The sequence below is a fragment of the Saccopteryx bilineata genome, chromosome 3 (genome assembly GCF_036850765.1).
Source record: "Saccopteryx bilineata isolate mSacBil1 chromosome 3, mSacBil1_pri_phased_curated, whole genome shotgun sequence".
NCBI lineage: Eukaryota > Metazoa > Chordata > Mammalia > Chiroptera > Emballonuridae > Saccopteryx > Saccopteryx bilineata.
The window spans coordinates 88867574-88888349 of NC_089492.1; the positions used below are offsets into that span (position 1 = coordinate 88867574).

General features: G+C 51.4%; 1 protein-coding gene across 6 annotated transcripts in view; it reads right to left on the minus strand.

The window, feature by feature from the left end:
- Positions 1–20776, minus strand: part of CAPN13 (calpain 13) — an 85662-nt gene that overhangs the window by 15666 nt on the left and 49220 nt on the right. For 3 of the 6 annotated variants that reach the window (XM_066266836.1, XM_066266832.1, XM_066266837.1), the window contains exons 6-14: positions 18474–18648; positions 17466–17540; positions 12785–12870; positions 8332–8406; positions 7106–7251; positions 5757–5899; positions 3716–3727; positions 1276–1478; positions 324–360 (exon numbers count right to left, since the gene is read on the minus strand). In XM_066266836.1, coding sequence (XP_066122933.1) covers positions 324–360; positions 1276–1478; positions 3716–3727; positions 5757–5899; positions 7106–7251; positions 8332–8406; positions 12785–12870; positions 17466–17540; positions 18474–18648 — 952 coding nt within the window. Of the gene's footprint in view, positions 1–323; positions 361–1275; positions 1479–3715; positions 3728–5744; positions 5900–7105; positions 7252–8331; positions 8407–12784; positions 12871–17465; positions 17541–18473; positions 18649–20776 lie in introns of all 6 variants that reach the window. The other 3 variants (XM_066266834.1, XM_066266835.1, XM_066266833.1) reach the window with 3 other exon arrangements.

The window sequence follows — 20776 nt, forward strand, 5'->3', positions numbered from 1 at the left end:
GGCACCTGCCTGGAACAGTAAGGGCACAAGAACCACCCCCCCCAACCCACCACCTGGATCTGAGACAGATGCTTCATCTAGCAATTAGGTAAAACTATTTGGAAAATGAGAAAATGGAATTTTGTGCAGAGAAGATGGTCGGTTCCAGCCTGGCCTTAGAGGCTGCTCTTCTCCCCTCCGCCCTGCCCCTTTGAGTCGTCATCAGCCCATTATGGTGTCTCCGTTTCTATTCATCAGTGGTCAGGCAAGAAAGAAGAACTTAGAAGCCCTTGGGAATTGAATGTGGCCAATGAAATCTACCAACTACCTTGCCGCACACCTACCTTTAGTGTTCTGAGGTTGAAATTGTTGCTCAGGTTCCTAGAAAATCAGGGGGATGGTGACAAGAATGATCAACTCACTATTCAAAGGAGGCTTGCATATGGAGGGCACCCTAAGTGGCATTTATGCCAGGGACGTGAGTGGAAAACCCTCAGCACAGCAGAATATGAAGTGGGGAGCCATGACAGTTAGCAGACAGATGCACATCATGACCTTGTGTCCAGTCTTTTGTGTCATTTGGCCCTTAACCATTTAGTAAGTGGTTCCTTTCGCAACGAGGTACAAATGTACGGTAACCCTAGCTGCCAGAATGGCAGATAAGTTTTGTCTCATGTTCCAACTCTGATTGGTGACACAGAAGCTATCAGTACACTAGATGGGTAAGGCCTTATCGTGCTCCACTGTAAAGACTGCCGAGATGAGGCCCTGGCCAGTTGGCTCAGTCAGCTGGCACATGGAAGTCCTGGGTTCAATTCCCAGTCAGGGCACACAGGAGAAGTGCCCATCTGCTTCTCCACCCCTCCCCTTCTCCTTTCTCTCTATCTCTCTCTTCCCCTCCTGCAGCCTAGGTTCCATGGGAGCAAAGTTGGTCCCAGCACTGAGGACGGCTCCATGGCCTCCGCCTTAGGCACTAGAATGGCTCCAGCCGCAACAGAGCAACACTCCAGATGGGCAGAGCATTGCCCCCTGGTGGTATGCTGGGTGGATCCCGGTTGGCGTATGCAGGAGTCTGACTCCCTCCCTACTTCTAACTTCGGAAAAATACAAAAAAAAAAAAAGAAAATGCCGAGATGACAGTGAGGTCTGCCTTGGGTCCAAGTGGGGATGAGGTGCCCAGCCGGGTGTATACTTATTGATCCCAGTCTTGACTATTGACTTGGTATTAAATACCTTCCACAATGTGTTTTTATAAAATTAGATAGACTTTCTATTTAGCATCCCAGACGTTCTTACCTGTCTGTGACTGGCGTTTTCAGGAAGATTCGGAGCAAGAACTCAATGGCTTCTCTGCTTGCAGACACAACTGCCACATAGGTCCCCGGGGTTAAAGTGAAACGCTTTGTGAGGTTGCACTTGGTTTTAGTCACTCTACCATTTTCAGCATTTCTGAATTGGGAAAAAAAGGTGGATGGCAGCCTGTCCTCGAAGCGCTGAAACTGGAGGAACCATGGGGATGGTGAGAAAGCCGCCGTGCACATGAGTCCCAGCCACCAGGAGAGACCCACTGTCTTCCAGACCGCTCTCTATATACCAAAACCAGCCCTAAAAGGGGAGACGGTGCTTGCCCGACCTCAAAATGCGATAGGGTTCAGACTTATTTAATATAGATGCTAACACTACAATGAATGCAAAGAAACATGACACACAGTTTTACCTCATTAAATCTGACAACATCCTAGGTTTCTGGGTTTAGCTCCCTACTTATACATAAAGAATTCCATGAAAACTAATGAGACTGTTTGAGCACTGAATTACTTTTGGAGCGCCCACAGCCCCCTCTGTCCTGCACGTCTGGCAGAGCTCCCTCTGGACGGCCACAGGCTGCCGAGTCAGGCCCCGCTCCCTCCCTGCCCTCCATCTTTCCCATGGAGCCCTGAAATTCCTTCCCATTGGAGAATAATAGGCCCTGATCACTTTCCTTTTATTTCAATATTTTCTTAGAGATAAAACAATAAATATAATGCAGTTCCTATTACTGGATGTCACATACATATTACATAATAAAAACCCCTTACTAAATAAATTTCTCCCAATACAGTCAAGCATGGGCATTCCATTTGGAATGGTTATGCTGCATGAAATGACTGTTTGTGAGCTCTGCCTTGGGGAAAAACAGAGAGAAGGGGAGAGTTTGGGTTTTTTTCCCCAGAGGGTAGAGGCAGGGCTGGGGTACAAGATGAGACAGGAGACGGGCCACTGTCCCAGGAATGCAGCAGGGTTCTGCGTGGGCTCTCCCTAGTGATTCTGTTGACATTCACAGGAGCCCCAGTGGGTTTGGAGTCTGATTGGCTTGAGCCCCCCTGGCAAAAGTAATGAGATCAGCTCTTCTCCAGAGTCAACACTGTCCTGTGGCTCTGTGTGTGAGCACGCATGTGTGTATGTGTGTGTACACACATGTACACGTGTGTGGGCATGGTGTCCCCTAGATAAGGTCTTCCCTGTTCTTCCGCCCTCCATCCTCCACTGAACCCTTGTTGCCCTGTCCAGGGTCCTGATCCTGCAGCACAGACTTGCTCAATGGCAGCAGGAAGTGTGTGTGGAGTGTGATGGGGGCTCTCGGACTAGGGCTCAGAGGACCCGGCATCAAATCAACAAAGGGCTGGCTGCTAGTCACACACAGACCTGACCCTGTAGTTCTAGGGATGGGGCCTGTGCCTCTTCCTGGATCAGGTCCCCACGCTAGTCCCCAGCTCTGGGGACACGGACCTGTTCCTGGCACCTGTCTGTTCCCTTGAAGACTGTCTGGAAGTTCTGCTTCTTTGACTGGGGTGCTAGGGGTCAGAATCATCTCCCAAACCCAGCTCTGTGGCAGGGCCACTGCTGTGACAGGCCTCCTTGCTTCTTGCTTTGTGCCCAGGGTTCTGAGTGTCCCAACTTGGATATGTCCTGTCAGGTCTCCATTTACTTGTTGTGACATCCCTGGGAGGCCTACGGGGGCTTCCCTGGACCCGTCAGCCTTGCCTGCTATAGTCGCTACCCATTGGCTGTGGCTAATTCCTCCTCTCTTCCACACTCAGGCCCCAGGCAAAGGCCTCCCCTGGCAGCAGCTGTGCTGCAGAGCCCACATCCATTTAAAGAGTCTGAGTGCCTGTGAGCTAGGTTTTCTAAACTCTATCTGTCCTTCTCCATCTTTACTCACATTTTAAACCACCTTTCACCAATGCCAAGCCAGAATATATTTACTTAGGATGAGTGACGATTTGGTTGTAAGAAGAGCTAGAGAATGTGCCTTGATGTTGCATTTGCATAGCATGCATCCCATTTGTGGTGGACTTGGGGGCTGACAAAGAATTTGAGAGGCTAAAGATCCCCCCCAAGGAAGCCCCAACAGCCCTGCCTCTCATCTGAGATAAAAATGAACTGGCCTCATTAGCCTTATCCATTAGAGGCCAAATAAATGCTTGAGGATGGTTTCATTGTTGCAGCCTCTCTCAACCAGAGAACAGCTCAGGGGGTCCAACCTTTAGATCGGCACAGCTAAAATATGTCCCTCATTGACTTGTTTGGAGATTCTAAGCTTGTAGCTATTACAGAATGTAGCAAGACCAAATTTGCAGCCACCAAACAGCAAGAGAGGTGTCAAGGCCATGGGTGTTGAAAGAGGCATTAACACTTCACCAATGGACAGCAACAGAGGTGTGAGAAGCCCAGTGAGGTAGGTGGTGAGCCGTACCTGAGAGTCGACCTGCAGGGAAGAAGAAGAAAGGCAGGTTCAGGAACATGAAGCAATACACAAAGCCAAGCAGCTCCCAGCAGCCTGGCTCACGCATTGCACTCCTTCTTCTTGCATGGTCACCTGTTCCCTGGCACACCCAGGATGAGCGGGGACACTGCACAGTACCGGTGTGGGGCTGCGAAAATGGAAACCGAATCTATAGTAGGGAGCATGAAGAAGAAGGACGCGGAGGAAGGGAGGAAGGCACCTGAGTGGACAAGACTCGCCCTTTGTCACTCAGCCAGCTGTGGTTACTCATCACAGTATGAAGAAAAATTGGGAGGAAAAGCAAACCGTTGATGGGGGCCGGAGGTAAGACGAAATCTGGACCAAAAGTAAATGCTCCAACATCAGAGTTCCAATGAGATGTGCTTCTTTTATCCCATCAGACCACTGTTAAACGTGATGGGAATGTGTTCTAGACTTCTGGAGTTTGTTGAGAATGGATGTGTGTATATAGATAGGGAAATGCCCACGTTCCAGATTTTGCATGTGGCCGAAGGAAGCACGGAGCATGCAGACCATTTTTAAGCCACTCCAATTTGCAAAGCACTTCTACGTAATGTGTGAGATTGTCACAGTGATCCTGCAAGCAGATGCTGGGCTTCTTATGTTATGGATGTGGAAACTGGGCCTCAACAGTCCAAGGAGTAGAGGTGAGAATGCAGAAGTGGTGTTGCTTCCTTTGTAATAAAACCCCCACCAGGCATAGGTTGGTGTAGCTGGCATGGCTTTCAGTTCTTTTTCATGGCTGCTTGTGAGCCTCACTATGAGTACAGACCACGTGATTTTCCCAGGCCAACTTCTTGCAGACAGGGGTGAGGTGGGAGGGAAGTAGAAAGTCCCAGCTTGGGGAAGGAGCTTTGGGGTGAAGATAAACTGTCTTGTCCACTCTTGTCCTTTTTCTCTGTCCTGTCTTCTCCCCGCCTATTCATAAACCACCCACACTCAGTTTGCCGCCAGGCAGAGCAGTGCTTCCATAGCACCGGCCACGCCAGGCCCAGGGCACCACATGTAGCTGTCACCGGGGCAGCACTGGACCCACAGCCACCACGAGAGCCCTGGCGACTTCTGGGAGCCTGGCTGCTGGCACTAACATGGCCTGTTTTTCAGGTGACTGTGAAAGGAACCCAAGTGTCTCTTGCGTTGTCAAGGTCTGAACAGTTCTTTAGTGTTTAACTCAATCAGGGTCCTGCAAGATCTATTGAGATATCCAGGGAGCTGAGGAGATCTGGGGTCTGAGTGCCCCCTGAGCACAGTGGGCAGCTGAGAAAAAATGCATCTCTGACTGAAAAGTAGAGAAATGAGCTTGGCAGCATTAAAAAAAAACTGACATGATTATAATCTTACTAGGGTTCCTGAACTATAAAGACTTTGGGCAAATCAGTGAACACAAGGCTGCTGAGTTGCTCAGCTCTGGGGCACCGGATTCATAGATGACATTGCAAACAGTACCCCCAGTTCTTGTGCACTAGGCCTCACACCCTCTTTGAGCTTCTGCTTGTCATCAAGAAGGAGAAGGGTTGGCTGAAATAGTTCCAACAGTTTTGTCTGGTGCCCTGAACTGTTGAAGCCTGGCTGGGTAGACCAGGTGCCCCAAATTCCTTCCTCGCCTGACCCAATTCCTTTCCTCTTCTCAGAGGTCAGAGTTGAGGATCTCTGAGGATGAGGGTCCTCTTAGAAGGAACCTAAATCAGTTGTCATTATTGGCTGAAAGGAGTGAAAGCAACCCAGGGTGAAGTGAGCAGAAAGTTATATATGGGAAGGCCAGCTCACAGTCAATAGGAAGTCTAGAGCATGCAGCTTAGATGGCTGAACACCACCACACGATATGCCCACATTGCTGCTGCTGGGCCAGAGATTTGCTGCAAATAATCCCTCGGCTGGTCCTACCTCTTTTGATTACTTCTTCAGGAGCCAAAGCCCAAAGTAACTGAGTGTGTGTGTGTGTGTGTGTGTGTGTGTGTGTGTGTGCAAGGCTTGAAACAGGCTGCCTTACCTTGAACACCTGGAAGTTTAGTGGAAATTTGTCATCTTTTTCCTTTAAATTTTCTGGCATAATGTTGATAGACACGATGACATTGTTGCCTTCCATGCTCTCTGGCACAGAGAAGGTGTACTGTGTGTTCCTTTGGGGTCCTTCTGCAAGAAGAAGAACGGTTACTGAGCTCAGCTCGGCTCCTAGGACTCTGGGTGGGGCTGTGTCCAGTTCAGAGACCCTGGGGTTGGGGTGATTTAGAAAGTATGGATTTGGAGACCTAAGGCCCAGGTCCCAGAGCCCACAGTTACTAGCTGTAAAACAAGCTCTTTATTTTGTGAGCCTCAGTGTCCCCTTTTAAAATTAAGAAGGAGGAATATATTTACTACTAGGTGAAATGTTTCTTAAACTACAAAGAGGAGGACCAGCATAGGGAGGAACCTGGAGGTTGAAAGGGGGTTATTCTGGGGGATGGGGTCTTTCAAGGGAGCCATCCAAGACAGGCAGGTGCCAAGGAGAGGGAGTGCACAAGTCTCCCCCTTCTCTCTCTCTCTCTCTCTCTCCCTCTCTTTCTCTCTCTCTCTCTCTCTCTCCCTCTCTTTCTCTCTCTCTCTCTCTCTCTCTCCCTCTCTTTCTCTTTCTCTCTCTCTCTCTCTCTCTCTCTCTCTCTCTCACACACACACACACACACACACACAGCCTGTCCTATCCAGGGTATGTAATACATAAGCGTACTCAGGTTCATCTTCACAGGGACCTATCTCATGGGTCCTGTCCCACATGGGGAGTGGAGGTGCAGTGAGAATATGGGATGCTCCCAAAGGCACCACCAACATGATTTATCTCAGGGGGGCTCCTCGCACTGCTGTGGGGTATTGTTCTCCCTTCTCTCCGGGTGGCACCTGTGGTTTCGAGGAACAGACAGGGATTACCGATTCCACTGTTCACAGGTGGGGAGGCCGAGGACAGAGACCCCAGCTATATTCCCAGAGTCACAGAGCCAATATGTGGCAAGGACAAGGGTTTAACCCAGCCTCGACTTTTGTCCAGTGTTGTTTCCACGCCCTCACACCATCCGGAAACTCCCGGAGAGCAGTGGTCCTGTCCTGCTCCTGGAGGTTGGTGGAGGTCAGCATTAGGACAGCAGGAGAGCAAAGGGCAGGGAAGCATTTCTGAGATTCCCCCGCCCACCCTCAACCAGCAACCAGTTCCCTTGGAAAAGCAGAGCTGTTCCTTGAAGCTGACAAATCCCTCTCCTTCCAACTTCGGGCTGATGGTTCAGAACCAAGAGCCACTGAGACCTGACACCAGGATGGGGCCAGGGCTGGCAGCTTCCCATCTGGCGGAGTCACTGCCAATGTCATAACTACCTGTGGTATTTCCTGGAATCACGCGGTCCTTAAACATCACCTGGGACCATCTTTCACGGGGCACATTTCCACGGTCCAGGTCGACAGGAAATCGGTTGCATACATACAGGCAGGAGAAGTTCTCTTGGAAATCTTGACATGACATCCTGTTAAAAAGATACACATTGCTTAATGGGCACTGGTTTTGTCGCCAGGATGAGGGTTCCCATCACTTCACTGTACCTTTGCCTGCCAACAGTAGTCCCTGCCTGACCACTGTCCTACCCAGAGACCAGAGCCTCATTCTCATTCTGGGAATAAGAATGTCAAGTACTGTCCAGCACAATTCTGCCCCCTCCAGAGGTTCAGAAGACAAGGACAGAATCAAATTCTGGGATTTGCATGTCCCCTGGCAAAGGCTTTATCATTAACTATCACCTCCTTGACCTAGTGATCAAATGTGAGTCTGCTCATGACCAGAAGGCTGTCTGCCAGTCTTTCTGCTGTGAGTCCTCCATGCTGTGAGGAAAATCGTCTCTCCCTGGGGTCCTTCGCCAAGTTCAATGTTGAGGTTTTTATCAGAATAAAATGAATTCAGCATCTACAATAACCACCTCATGCTGTGATTAAAGTAGAGACATTGGAAATATTTTTCCTTCCAATTTACATTTGTCCCTCTGATTCTTACTTACTTAGACCCAGCCTCCTTTTCCCATATGCTAAAAGTCCATCTTATCCTTTAAGATGACCGCATACAGCCAGAAACATGTTTTCAAAAACAGCTAGTCCTGCATCGCTGCTGGGTGATGACACCGATGTCTCACTGAGGACTCTGGGATCAGGGCTGGGAGAGGAACACCGAGCTTATGCGTTTGGAGTTCCCGCCAAGGACCACTGAGCTCCATCGCCCCCACAAGAAGCGCGGAGAGACAGGTGTGAAAACCATGCATCCCAGTTTCCAGGAAACTTGGTTTCACAGCTTTGGTGCCAATATTCCCCTTTGCCATGAACATTTCCTGGAAGTTCCAGTATTTCAGAGATGAAATAACTTTCGTCCAAAGAGAGAGCACACAAGTAACTTCCCATTCAAAGCATTTCTGCGTTGGTTGAGGGAAAAAAAAGTTCCCTCTACATGGGTCTCTGCAAAGTTAATGCCTAGTCTTGCAAAACTTTAGGGAAAGGGGAACTATCAGGGGTACGGGCCATTGTTAAAGATTTAAAATATAATTTAAAAAAGGAGTAAATACCAAAACTCGCCATCATGCTTATTCTTATACAGCTGGCTTTTCCGTGGGTCGTGGGTTTCCTGCCACTCCAGAGACCTGAGCATGGACAGAGAGAGAACAGGGTGAGATCTCCTGAGTGTTTCCCCTCAGCCACAGATGGCCCAACAGGGGCCCTTTGCACAGGCCTCCACTAGTTCCTGGTACGAGCGGAGAGTGTCATTCTACTTAGTGACATGCCGATGGTTTCTAAACTGTCCCCAGCCCGATCCTCCTTCCTGAGCTTTCGAAGAATAATGCTATAGTCCAGCCCGCGTCTCCACCAGTCCCACAGTGACCTTCCAATCAACTCGCCCCAAGCTGTACTCATCCTCTGCCTCCTCTTGTTGCCTGAGCGAGAACATGAGTCATTCTCTCTCACACACTCTCACATTCAAACAATCACCCACAATAATGGCTTATTGATTCCAGATCCTAAACCCCTCTCCAAACCATCCACTTATTGCCATCCCTGTGGCTGTTTTCCTAGTTCAGGAACCCTCCCCTCCCTCTTGGACTTACACTGGTTTCCCTGAACTCAATCCTGCCCCCTGTCCCATCCATTCTTCACACGGACATCAAAATGATCTTTGTAAATGAGAAATCTGATTATGGTATTTTCCTGCTTAAAACACATCAGTGGTTCCCTTTCACTCTCAGGATAAAGTTCAAACTCCTGAAACAGTACTTGGGCCTCAGCCTACCTCTCCAGCTTTACCCAAGTAGCCCCCCCAGCCCCCCCCACCAGGAATGCCACACCCCAGCAATAATAACTGTCTTCACTTCCTTAGAAACACCTGTGTCCTCTCCACTCCCCCACCTCCTAACCTTCACCATGATGTTCTCTCTGCCTGGAATACTCTTCCTCCTTTCCGTCTGGTAACGTTTCCTCATCTCTCCTCCCCTTTGCTTGTTCCTCTCTGGCATCCCCACTCCACCTTCGACCTCCAGAGTCAATGCCCCTCCTTTGAGCTCCATGGCACCCTGTACCGCTTCTGTCTCAGCACCTGGTACCCTGTGTTACTTGTTACTATATGCGTCTTACTTGCTGCTGAGTCAGCTCTGACTCCTGGCCACCTTATGAGTGATGGTCCAGAGTGTCCTGTTCGCCACAGCCTTGCCCAGCTCCTGCAGACTCATGGCTATGCCTTTTGTGGGGTCAGTCCCTCATATCTGGTCCTCCCCTTTCCTGCTGCCTTCTATCTTTCCCAGCATTACTGCCTTTTCCAGAGAACCCTGCCTGGCTGTCCCCTCGCTAGCCTTCGAGTTCCACGAGGTCAATGAGCCTCATCACCATAGCAATAATATCATCCCAGGGGATTAACCCAATGCCTTGGCACATGGCAGGCATGCAATAATTTTTTGCTTGCTTTATTACTAATTAAAATTATCCACTTCACTGGGGTAAGGTGCTCCCAAAGCTGGTCCGAGGGTCTGTGGTGAAGGAGGAGACCCTCACAGGCAGAGGGAACAGTTGCCCCCTCCCTAGGCCACTCCTCAAAGCGGAGGCATGCTCAGAGGCAACGGGCCCCCGGAGGTCCAGAGTGTAATGAGATCTATCTCTGCGAGTGGCTTGCATTGAGTTCTGGGGTCACCCTCGCGCTGGGGAGCAAGGCAGGGACCACCCCTCGGGTTCCTGGCTGCAGGCTGAGCCAGTTGGATGCACTATTGTAAAACGGCAATTTTATAATTAAGCGATAATTACATTTTCTGCAGTGTGTAAGGGAAAATAAATGTAGTGTAAATCAATATGCTATTGATTCATGCAAGTTTGACTTTAAGTGTGTGCGACTGAAATTTCCATTATGGCCGAGATTAGACCATCCAGCTCTCTCCATCCATCCCCATTCTTTAAAAAGTAGGGAAGAAATCGACCACCGGCATGGAAACAGGGGGTTGTGCAGCCCTGCGGCTTCTTTCCAGCCTGGTTTCTGGTGGGAAATGGTGAACTTCAACATTCAGCCAAAATGCCTGACCCACAGCATAGGTACTGCCAGGCCCATTCCCAGTCCCCGCTGTGCACACACCTGTCCCCTGCTCGGAGGCCCTCACAGGCCCGGAGGGTGGAAATCCAAGCTTTGAAGCGGGCACTGGGCTCAGCCCCAGCTCTCTCCCCAGCTTGGCTGCCGCGGGCCAGTTTGTTGGCCTTGGACACACCGTAAACATTCCTGGCTCAGCCAGTGACCTACATGTGCCTGCCTACACGTGATCTCTTCCGAAGTGAGTCATACTTTTTTCTTTTGAGGTTGAACTCAAGTTCACCCCCATCCAAAAAGCTTTCCCTGAACACGTGCCAGCCCGCCAGAGGCTTCCTTTCCCTGATCTCCTTGTCCCTGCTGCCTTCCCTGCTCATATGTAGCATGGGAGACGTGGGCAAAATATCAGCTCATGAATTTAAGGCCTGTCCTCCTACCTCAGGGATGCATCATTGACATCTACCCCTCCTCTAGTCCTAGCCCAACAACCAACCCGGAATCAGCAATTCTGGCTAATTGTATTGCCCCTTCCTTCCCTGGGCTTTATGGGGCAGCTTGGGGTGATGATTGAAAAGGAGAATTGGGCCCTGGCTGGTTGGCTCAGTGGTAGAGCGTTGGCCTGGCATGCGGGAGTCGCAGGTTTGATTCCCGGCCAGGGCACACAGGAGAAGTGCCCATCTGCTTCTCCACCCCTACCCCTTTCCTTCCACTCTGTCTCTCCCTTAACCTCCCATAGCCAAGGCTCCATTGGAGCAAAGTTGGCCCGGGTGCTGAGCATGGCTCTGTGGCCTCTGCCTCAGGTGCTAAAATGGCTCTGGTTGCAACAGAGCAACACCCCAGAGGGGCAGAGCATCGCCCCCTGGTGGGCATGCCGGGTGGATCCCAGTCGGGCACATGTGGGAGTCTGTCTGACTGCCTCCCCGTTTCCAGCTTCAGAAAAATACAAAAAGAAAAGAAAAGGAGAATTGGAAAGGGCCTGCAGTTGTTAAGATTTATAATGGAAAGGACAAAGGATAGCCCAAGAAGGAAGGAAGGAAAAATAGCGGCAAGAAAAATGGAGAAAAAGCCACTGAGTAAAAACATTGCCCAGTGGTTCCCGGTTTTACAAATTCATCCCCCTTCTGTGGAGGGGATTGGCTGCCTAGTTGCCCAGGGGCCATCTGAGGTCATACCCAGCTTTATGCTATGAATTAATGTTGCTTGTTTCCTCCCTCTTCCCTCTCCCCCTTGCTTCCCTACCCTCCACCCCAGTCGTATTCCCATCTCCTGCTTGCTGAGGGCCCCCTCATGCAGGTTCCCATCCGTTGTCGGGCTCACCAAGGATCGGAGAGGTCCTGGTCACAGATTAGCCTGAGGCCCTGAACCACATTCTGGGTGGCCAAAAATGGGGACTGGAGCACTGGCCAACACGGCATTTGCCTTCTAGAACTCTTCACTGACTCATTCCCACTGCTTGTTGGGTCCTGTTCTCCTGTTTGTCACAGGGCTTTGCAGTTCCTTTCCAGTCAGGTTCTCTTTCCCACCCCGCCTTCTCCCCACACATCCTCCCCACCCCCAGCCCCCAGCAACACTGTTGTGGCCTCCGCTGTGGTTCAACGCTTTGCATGGATCTGCATGGCCCTCAGAAACGTGACAGGCCTGGGCCCCACTGGCTGCCCAGAGAGCAAGTATCTGTCACCGGCCCTCCGGCCCTCTCAGGACCACCATCTCATTCCTAGTCCCCAAGGGGCTGGGGATCAGGAACGAGTGCTCCTGGCAGCTGGGCAGTGCTAGCCCGGGAACCTCTGACCACACAGCCAGGTCCCCCCGGTCAGCTGGATCTGAGAGAACATGGTCACAGGGCATCTGCCACCCGCTGAGTTCCATTCACTTGTACGGTGAGCAGGGGGCTAGTCCGGGCACTGTTTACACGTGAGTCTGGGTCAGTAGGGCAGGACACGGACCCAACTGAATTGAGTAAAATGATCGTCCAGATCTTTGCCTCAGTTCCCCTAGCCCCCTGAGATGGTCTTTTCCATCCTGAGGACATAGTGACATCAGGACCAGAATCCCATAAGATCCATTTATGGGACAAGGCACCGTCTCTGCAGCTCTCTGCCAGGCGGAACTTGGCCCCTGCTCTGCCTCCCACCCACTGTTTTTTCTTTTTTTTTTTTTTAAAGAAAACTAATTCTGGGTATGGAAATCCAAAGCTTTAGACCATGACCTTCTAGAGGATAGACACTGGGTCTTGTCATCTGTATGCACCCCACAGCACCCACCTGACATTGTCCTCAGTACAGAAAGAACAGAGTGGATGTTCTGAATGGCATCATGGGAGTGTGAGCCAGCCTGACAGACACACAGGTGTGAACTGGAAGAGCCCGCAGTGAGATCACAGCAGGGGAGACAGACGCCACCGTCCTGGCCAGGGTGCTCCCTGAACACTGGTCTCGGTGACAGAGTTTTCTCAGATACTGTACCCGTCCCTCCAGCGCCCTCGCCACTCCGTGTTGCCCCAGGGGTTCCACAGGCGGATGAGATCTTCCCAGCCCCTCCCGTACTGTATCTGTAAAGAAGAAGAGGAAAGGAAACTGTCAGAGCTCTCCAGCAAAAGTCAGCAGAAAGGGGATATGAATGCAAGCTGCTTTTTACCTCCAAGGACTAATTTAACTTCTGACCTCATTTGGCTGCAGCCAGAATAAAAAAAAAATTGAAAGGAAAAAAAAAATCAATGTCTGCTGCCTGTATGGATTGGAATGAGATAGAGGAGAAAATGGCCCCTTTCAGCTCAACACCTCACAGGGCAGGTGCAACTTCATCATTCCGAACAGCTGCACCCCAGGACTTGGGTGAGCTGAGATTTAACAGCAGGTAAATAGCATGGGATGTTGCCCCGGCCTGCAGAGGGGAGAACTTTATGGGTTCCTCGCCTCCTCTAGTCCCTGTCATAGCCGACACCTCTATTCCAGATATAGCTGCTTTCCTGCCAGTCACGTACTAGGAGCTGTGCTGGGTCTCCGCAGTGCTGTCCCGAATAAGGAGGCTGATTTGAGCAAGGTGGGACAAGCTGGGAAGCCAGATGTCCAGGAGGAGCCGGCCTCATCCTGCTCCCCTGCCACTGCTGCCTAGCAGGGCACCTCGAAGGCTGGGACTTCCCCTTCCTCTCCCAGAGAGAGAGGTTGGTACCTTTTCTCCTTCAGATCACTGAGGCCAGAGGGCGAGACTATTGAAAAATTACAATGAAACAATGGCAACCCTGTGAACCTACAGTCGCAGACCCAGCAGCCCTCAGTCTGGCGAGAGGAATTAAAGTATGATTGAGTTGTCGCTGAGATATTGATCTGTGCTAATGTTGACTGCGGAGACAGAGGCCTGGAGGGTGAGGGAGGGGGCGGATGTGCTCCATGACTCCAGGACAGAGGAGGCCGAGTGGAATATCAGCACATGGAAAAGAACCCCTGGGTGGAGGCAGGGGTGGGAACCGGGCGCCAGCAGAGTGCTCGTGGGAGTTATGTCCTTTGATCCTCCAGGGAGATCTTTATACAATTCCTGTCTTGCAGAGGAGGAAACTGCATATCAGAGAGGTTAAGCAGCTCTCCCAGGGCCACAGAGTAAGTGGCAGAAGCAGAATCCTGCCCCTAGCCACTGTCAGTCTCCAAAGCTCAGGCTCTTCATTTCGGAACTGGAGGTGGATAGAGGCCTAGCCACTCTGGTGCCCAGCCCACTCTTTGATGTGGCTGTGAACCTGACCCTGTAGAGAACCTTAAGACACCTGGCCAAGGGCCATGTGATCACCAATCAGGCACCTCCTACCACAAAGGAACCATGCAGTCAGACGAGGGCCCAAGAACCTGGCTTGGATAAGGTTCTTTTCTACGGCTTTTCCTTGTCTCCTTCTAGCTCAGGCTGCCATTGCAGCTCTGGCTTTAAATGCCACACAGGATGGGGGTGGGCTCCTGGCACAAACCCAGGTTTCCTGCCCTACCCAGGGGCACTCCAGGCTTTGCACACAATGTTTTAACTGCCAGCACCTGGTGGAGCCCACAAAGCAAGGCATGAGTAATGGTCGCCTGGTGGCCTGAAGAACTTAATGAGCCACCCTCAGTGCCTAACGGACAATCGGGGGGCTCAGCTGAGCACAGGGGAGAAGAGTGGCCAGTGATTGGAAGGGGCTGGCAGAGGGCTAAATGAGGCATGCAGATAAACACTCACCCCCTTGCCCAGGGGAGTCACGGACCAAGCTAGGTACATAATAAAAAATGCCAATTTCATTTATCTTCCTGTCTGTGTCCCACCCCAGAGGGAGGATGAGCAGATTAAAAGACTCACGGCATTTATGGGCTGGTTTAATCAGCACTTGCAGAGAGTTATAACCTCCTCTTTCTAGAGGAGAAATTTTTAACCAAGTCAAGTTCTTAGGCCCTCGTCTGACTGTGCCCCGGCTGGGGATCATACAGACTGCGGTCAGATGGCTCAGGAGTCCAACTGAGATGCAAGGTAATCCAGGTTATCTATCTGAGGATTACATTTCCTTAAAATGTAGTCTCTCAAATGGTACTTTCCTAGGCTGTTAATACTTATTCCTAGAAGGAATAATAGCAAAGGTTTCATGGTTGAGTAAAATTAAGCTGTACTTGTCTGATTAACACAGGCCTTCTCAGCACCTTTAAGAGGTTCATGTCCACTGTGAATCTCGAAGGACAGGATATGGTGAGCTTCACAGTGGACTCATTGGGCCGGTGCGCCACAGAGCACAGCTGGGAAGTGTCAGCAGCCACAGAATGGCAAAACAGACCATGCAGAACATGAAGTTTTGATCACCTGCCTTCACAGAGGAGGTGCCCTGTTCAGACCCCTTATTATAAGAACAGCTCAAAGTGTGTCCCATGGGGGAGCAAATATTCAAGATATGAAAGGAGTCATCAGGAGCCCAACTGCCAGCTGATCCCACAGACCAAGTCCTGAGTTCACCTACCCCGCCTTCGTTCCCTTGGTCCTTGGTGTTTCCATGGCTGGTCTACACCCTGACAGTCACTGCCATCTCCACGCCCAGCCTCTGTCAGGACTCATATCCTTTGATCCTCTGGACCTCTCAATACAAGTCCCTTCTCCCCCTTGTTCAGAGGAGAAACCAAGGCTGTCTCAGTGTACAAGGGCCATGTCCAGGAGTGGCAGATCAGTGGTTTTCAACCACTGGTCCACAGACCAGTGCAGGTCCACCAGAAATTTTGTGCCCGTCTGTGAAAGAGTTAACCACCCTGATATTGTATGAAGGTTGCAGAATCTATAATCACTAGCCCAGTGGTTGAAAACCACTGATGCAGGCACCATGGTTCTTTCATTCCGTGCCCAGCACAGACATTAACCACTGATCAAAAGCTCCTTTTCCACAAAGCTGAAGCAGTGCCAAAGTCTTGTCAATACAGCAACCCAGGCAGCATTGCCAAGTGATCAAAGTCTGACACAGAAGAACACCGGTTTGCTGTCTCTAGCCTACCCTTGTCCACATCTGGGTCAGGAGTGTGGGGAGCCCTGTCTGTACATAGCCAAGCGTGATAGCTGTGCCCATTGAGAATTCAGAGAAGGGCTTGGGAGAAGTCAGAGGAAGGGAGTCTGGAGCCACAGCGACTGGGCTCTCCTCTGGCTTGGGTTTATCAGGATAGCCTCTTCCTTGCTTATGGGAAATGTCTTTTGATCTTATCACATATGATCTATGATGAAGGATCAGTGATGTCATCTTCATAGGCCAAGGACAAATGCCTTTATTCGCTCATGCAAGTGCACCCCTCCATTGATCCAACAACCATTTTAAGTGCCTCCTATTTCCCAGGTTCTGTGCAAAGGAAGCATTTTATTATTGATTTCTTTAGGGAGACAGGCAGGAGGCAGAAGATACTGTTTCTGTTTTGTGGGTTGGAACACTCACCAAAACACAAAACAATGGAGTAATGGCCCTTAGGTCAATGGACAGGAGAGACAGATTGATACAGAGAGAGGGAAGGCACACAGGGGAAGGCACGCTAGAAACAGATCCTGACACTCTGCTTTCCCAGGCCCATAAATGCCTATGAAAACTGTTCCCCGGAGTTTGGAATGCCATTACTTAGGGCCTAGCTGACTTTAGAAGACCTCAAGGTTTGTGGGGAATACAGAGATGGGGGAACATTAGTGGGAAGTCATCATAAAGCCAGAAAGTGCTGTCACCACATGGCGGCATGACAGTGTAGATGGGAACTGAGGGGCCGAGGGGTCCAGCCTCGACATTTCCAGCAGCTGGTGACCTTGTGGAGACCTTCCCCTCTCAGGCTGCAGCTTCTCCATTTATGGTGGAGGAAGCTGGACTTTAGTAGACTTTTCCAGACCAAATGATACTGCACACAGCAATCACATACATCCTTGTGCACCCAAAGTCCATTCTGTATGAAGGGAAAGACTGTCTTCCTGTGGTCATCCTCCCTCTTCCATGGGGATAAAGTTTCAGCTGGGCACGTGGTGGCCCAGTGACATGGTACATTTCCCAGAGTCCTCTGGGCCTCAGCGTGGCCACATGTGGAGGTTCTGAGGAATGGGATCTGAGAGGAAATGGTGTGTGCCTTCCTGATGTATTCCTCCTAAAAGGATGTACGAGTCTGCCCTGGTGTCTTTGTCTTCCCCTGGCTAGGAGGCAAGGGGGCCTGGAGCAGCTGCCCTGGGCTCCTAGGGACAAAGTCCAAAGTTGTGGGTGGCAGGGCCGCCTACGAGCTTTCGAATCACCTGCTTACCTGAGAGGAAAATGAACTTGATGTTGTTTGAGCCCTGTATTTTGGAATGTCTTTGTTACAGCAGTTTGGTTGCTATGCTGCAAATAAAACTCTTTCAGGGCAAAACTTCCCACAGAGCCAACTGGCTAGTTCAGTCTGTTTTTCCTTTGGGGTAATCCCCCCCTGTCTAGCTAGACACCCTGTCTGAGAGCACCTCAAGGATAGCAGGACCCCTGGTGGGTCCCTGGGAACGAGGGCACTGGGCACCAGTACAGAAGGAATGAGCAGTCCATGACGGGCACCACCATGGAAGAAGGGTGCGAAGCACTCGGTTCAGCTCTGCCGGGCTTGCTGAAGGCACATGACTCCGACTCCCGCTTGGAGGAGCAGGAACACAGGGGCCCCACCACGGGAGGCTTACCTGCTCAGCGCCGGTCACAGTGTAGGCATGCTGGCTCACCAGGCCGTTGTCCATTTCCGAGGCCATCCCTGTCGGCTTCAAAGGAGAAAGGCAGATCATGCATTAAACTTCCACAGGTTCTTCAAAGAAACAGAAAAGCGCAGTTCATCGGCTGCTGAGCCGTGGCTGGATGGAAAGTGCCCGCTGACTCACAGTGGAATGGCACGTGTTCCTGGGACTCGAGAGAGGCAGAGTTTGAAGGCTGCTGAGTGGCTGAGGCCACTGACATTTCGTACCTCAAGAGAACACCCCATTACTGATAAGAGTCCCACAGAGTCCTGGGGACCTGGGCTGCCTGCTCCTCCAGGCACACAGCATCAATGAGACAGCACGAACCACGTCTGCTGGATGACCCCCATTCCCGCCTGCCTCCCCCATTCCCGTCTGCTGGATGACCCCCATTCCCGCCTGCCTCCTGTAATTGGGGTTTAAAGTGCATCTTAGTTTTTGGGTGGCATTTCAGATTAGAAACGTGTGACTCAAAGCCTACATGTTTAAAGAGTGAATGAAGGAAGCATCTCAGAACGAACTCAATTTGGAGAGTCGTCCAGACTTTTCCAAGTGCGACATGCTGCCTCTGGGAGGCTGCCTTTAGAAACTGTGAGAGTCAAAGGGCTCCTGCCAGTCGCTCTGGACCCATTGCTCCTGGTCACGGGGAAATACGAGGCTGAGGCTTTGGAATCAGAGAGCAATGTCTGAACCCCTGCGCAGCCACTTACTGGCTGTGTGATAGGGAGCAGTTCCCTTGGCCTCTCTGAGCCCATTTCATCTTCTGTACGTGAATCCTGCGATCCCTCTCTCAGAGGGAGGGCTGTCCCGAGGATTAAACAATGTGACCTCAGTAAAGCACAGCATCAGTGATCCCTGATGGCTCTGACCGTTTCCCTCCCGAGCTGAAAGAGCCAGTGGCTGAACACTCCCGGGCGGGAAACGGCTCGGCCCAGGCAGAGGGGTTTGTGGCTCACTCACCCCGGCCGGGGTGGCACAGGTTATCAGGGATTCCGCCCTGGCAGCTGTCTTCACCACCTTCACCAGGTCCGAAGGGGAGGAGTGCAGGTCGATGCTGGTGACCACCCCTCCCGTGAGGTCCACCAGGGCATCAGGGAGGTAGCCGTAGTGCAGGCAGAGATAGGATCCGTGAAACCTGGGAGGGGAAAGTCAGACCAGAACCCCTGTGGTGCCTCCAGGGAGACACTCTGAGAAGAGAGGCTGCACTCCTGACCCCTGCATGTTTCCCAGGTAAAGGACAGTCTATCCCGCCCCTCCGGACCACACCCACCCACCTTCCAGTCGCCTGGATGGAGATTCTAGCCACGAGCCACCTGAGCCCCATCCTTTCCCTGGTCTCCCAGGCCTGGGCAGCCCTACAAGCGGCGTTATTGTGTAGAGGTCGGGAATGCAGGTGCTGGAGCCACAGGCTGGGAGCCATATCCCAACTTCACCATGTATTTGGCTGTTTGACCTTGGCTTGGACAAGTTACTTAACCTCGTGGGGCTGGCTTAGCATAGAGCCTGGCTCATGATGAGCCCATCATAAATATTGGATGGTGTTATGATGAGGATTCACTATTTCCTGTTCTGCTGAACAGTGGTGCCAAGTGCTTACTGTATGAGGGGCATCGTGCCGGGCGCTGAGCATTCGGAGATGAATGAGACCCCATTCCTGCCCTCGAGAACTCACAGTCACTAACCCTGATGCCTGCTGTGGCCACAAGCAGCCTCCGCTCTCATTCTGTCCAAACCTCGATCCAGGCTTCCCTATCCCGTTCTCAGATTCATCACGCCAGCACCATCAGGGAGACAACACAGGTGGCAGCGGTGAAGACGCAAAGCGCTTCACGGGCCAGAGGCTATGGAGACAGTCCTACCACAGCCTTCTCTCTGGTAAAGCAAAGTCCCCCAGGGATCAGGGGCCTGAGTCTCCTCCCTGTGGCTGCCTCTAATGGAGCCCGGGACCCTGGACCAGCCTCTCCCTCCCAGTCCACAGCCTTTCATCTGGAAAGGTGCAGTTGGCCGGATCAGGTCTGGGAGCTCCTCAGACTCTCATTTCTTACCCTGTCTTCGACTCTGCCATTCTCTTCTCCTGGGCATCACCCAGAACTCACACAAGTTCACCTCAGCAAATATATAGTAAGCAGACACTATAAGCAGGACATCGTCCCAGGTGCAAATGCCATGAATGGCTTAGAAAGTCTTTTATTAAAGAAAGCTAAGGATACACAGAACAAAATGGCCATTCTATAGGAACAACCATGTAACCGTCACCTTGTTATCAAACTGATTCTAACTCTTATCTCTCTCTCCCTCTCTCCAACCCAGTGGAATGCCCAGTACCAGACTCTTATCTCTGAGGTGTTTGCTTAGTCAACCGCAAAGCTTGCCTTTGACCATGACTCCGCCCGGCTGGGTCTGCATGTCTGCCTCTCCTGATTTCCCATGGTACTCAGGCTCCTGATCTTAGATTAAGAGGGCTTCGCTGAGGGTACCTGACTGCACAGAGACGGGTTCTGGAACCCATTTCTGAGCCCACCAGCGTGACCTCCTGTGCTGCAACCTTTCCTGGCAATGCACGGGGGGGGGGGGGAGGGGGGGGGGCTCCCTGGCTGCAAAGAGGGCTGCGCCGGAGTCACTCGGAAAGCCCGTCACTTCAGGCCCAGGTCCTCAGAGGCCGGGGGCCTCATCTAATGTCTGGCACCCACACCATTCTGCAGTCACCACAGAGACACCCAAAGTAGCAGACAGGACCCGCGGCCAGCAGCCCCCTTCTCGGTTTCTTCCACGCCCTTGTCTCACTGTCTGTCTATGATGCCCACAAAGCCTGTCCCAGCAGCGGCTGCCTGTCTGACAAGGAGCTCTCTCTGCTTCACAAACACAAACTCACAGATCCTGCGGATGCTTCGGGAACATGGTAGCTATTCTTAGCCTCCTTTGCTGACAGGAGATAGAAAGGGAAGACGGCAAGAACTGTGCTCACCGCGCCTGTCACTATGCCTTGTCACCGGAACCCAGGAATTTTGAGAGAGCCTTGTTCTTATCCCTCCGCTTCAGCCTCATTTTGGGGACATGTCTATCTTTCCAGAAATGATATGAAAGAGGGAAGAATTCAGATGTCTAAATAAGAGCCAGCAAGGATGTTGAAATGCTATTATTCTTAACTGCAGGGATTCTAGAAGGGACCATATGCAGTCTACCTGATCTTGCCCTCTAATCTCCTCTCTATTTTATAACCTTCGGGGGAAAAAACCTGCACACATAGACCCTCCCCCTACATC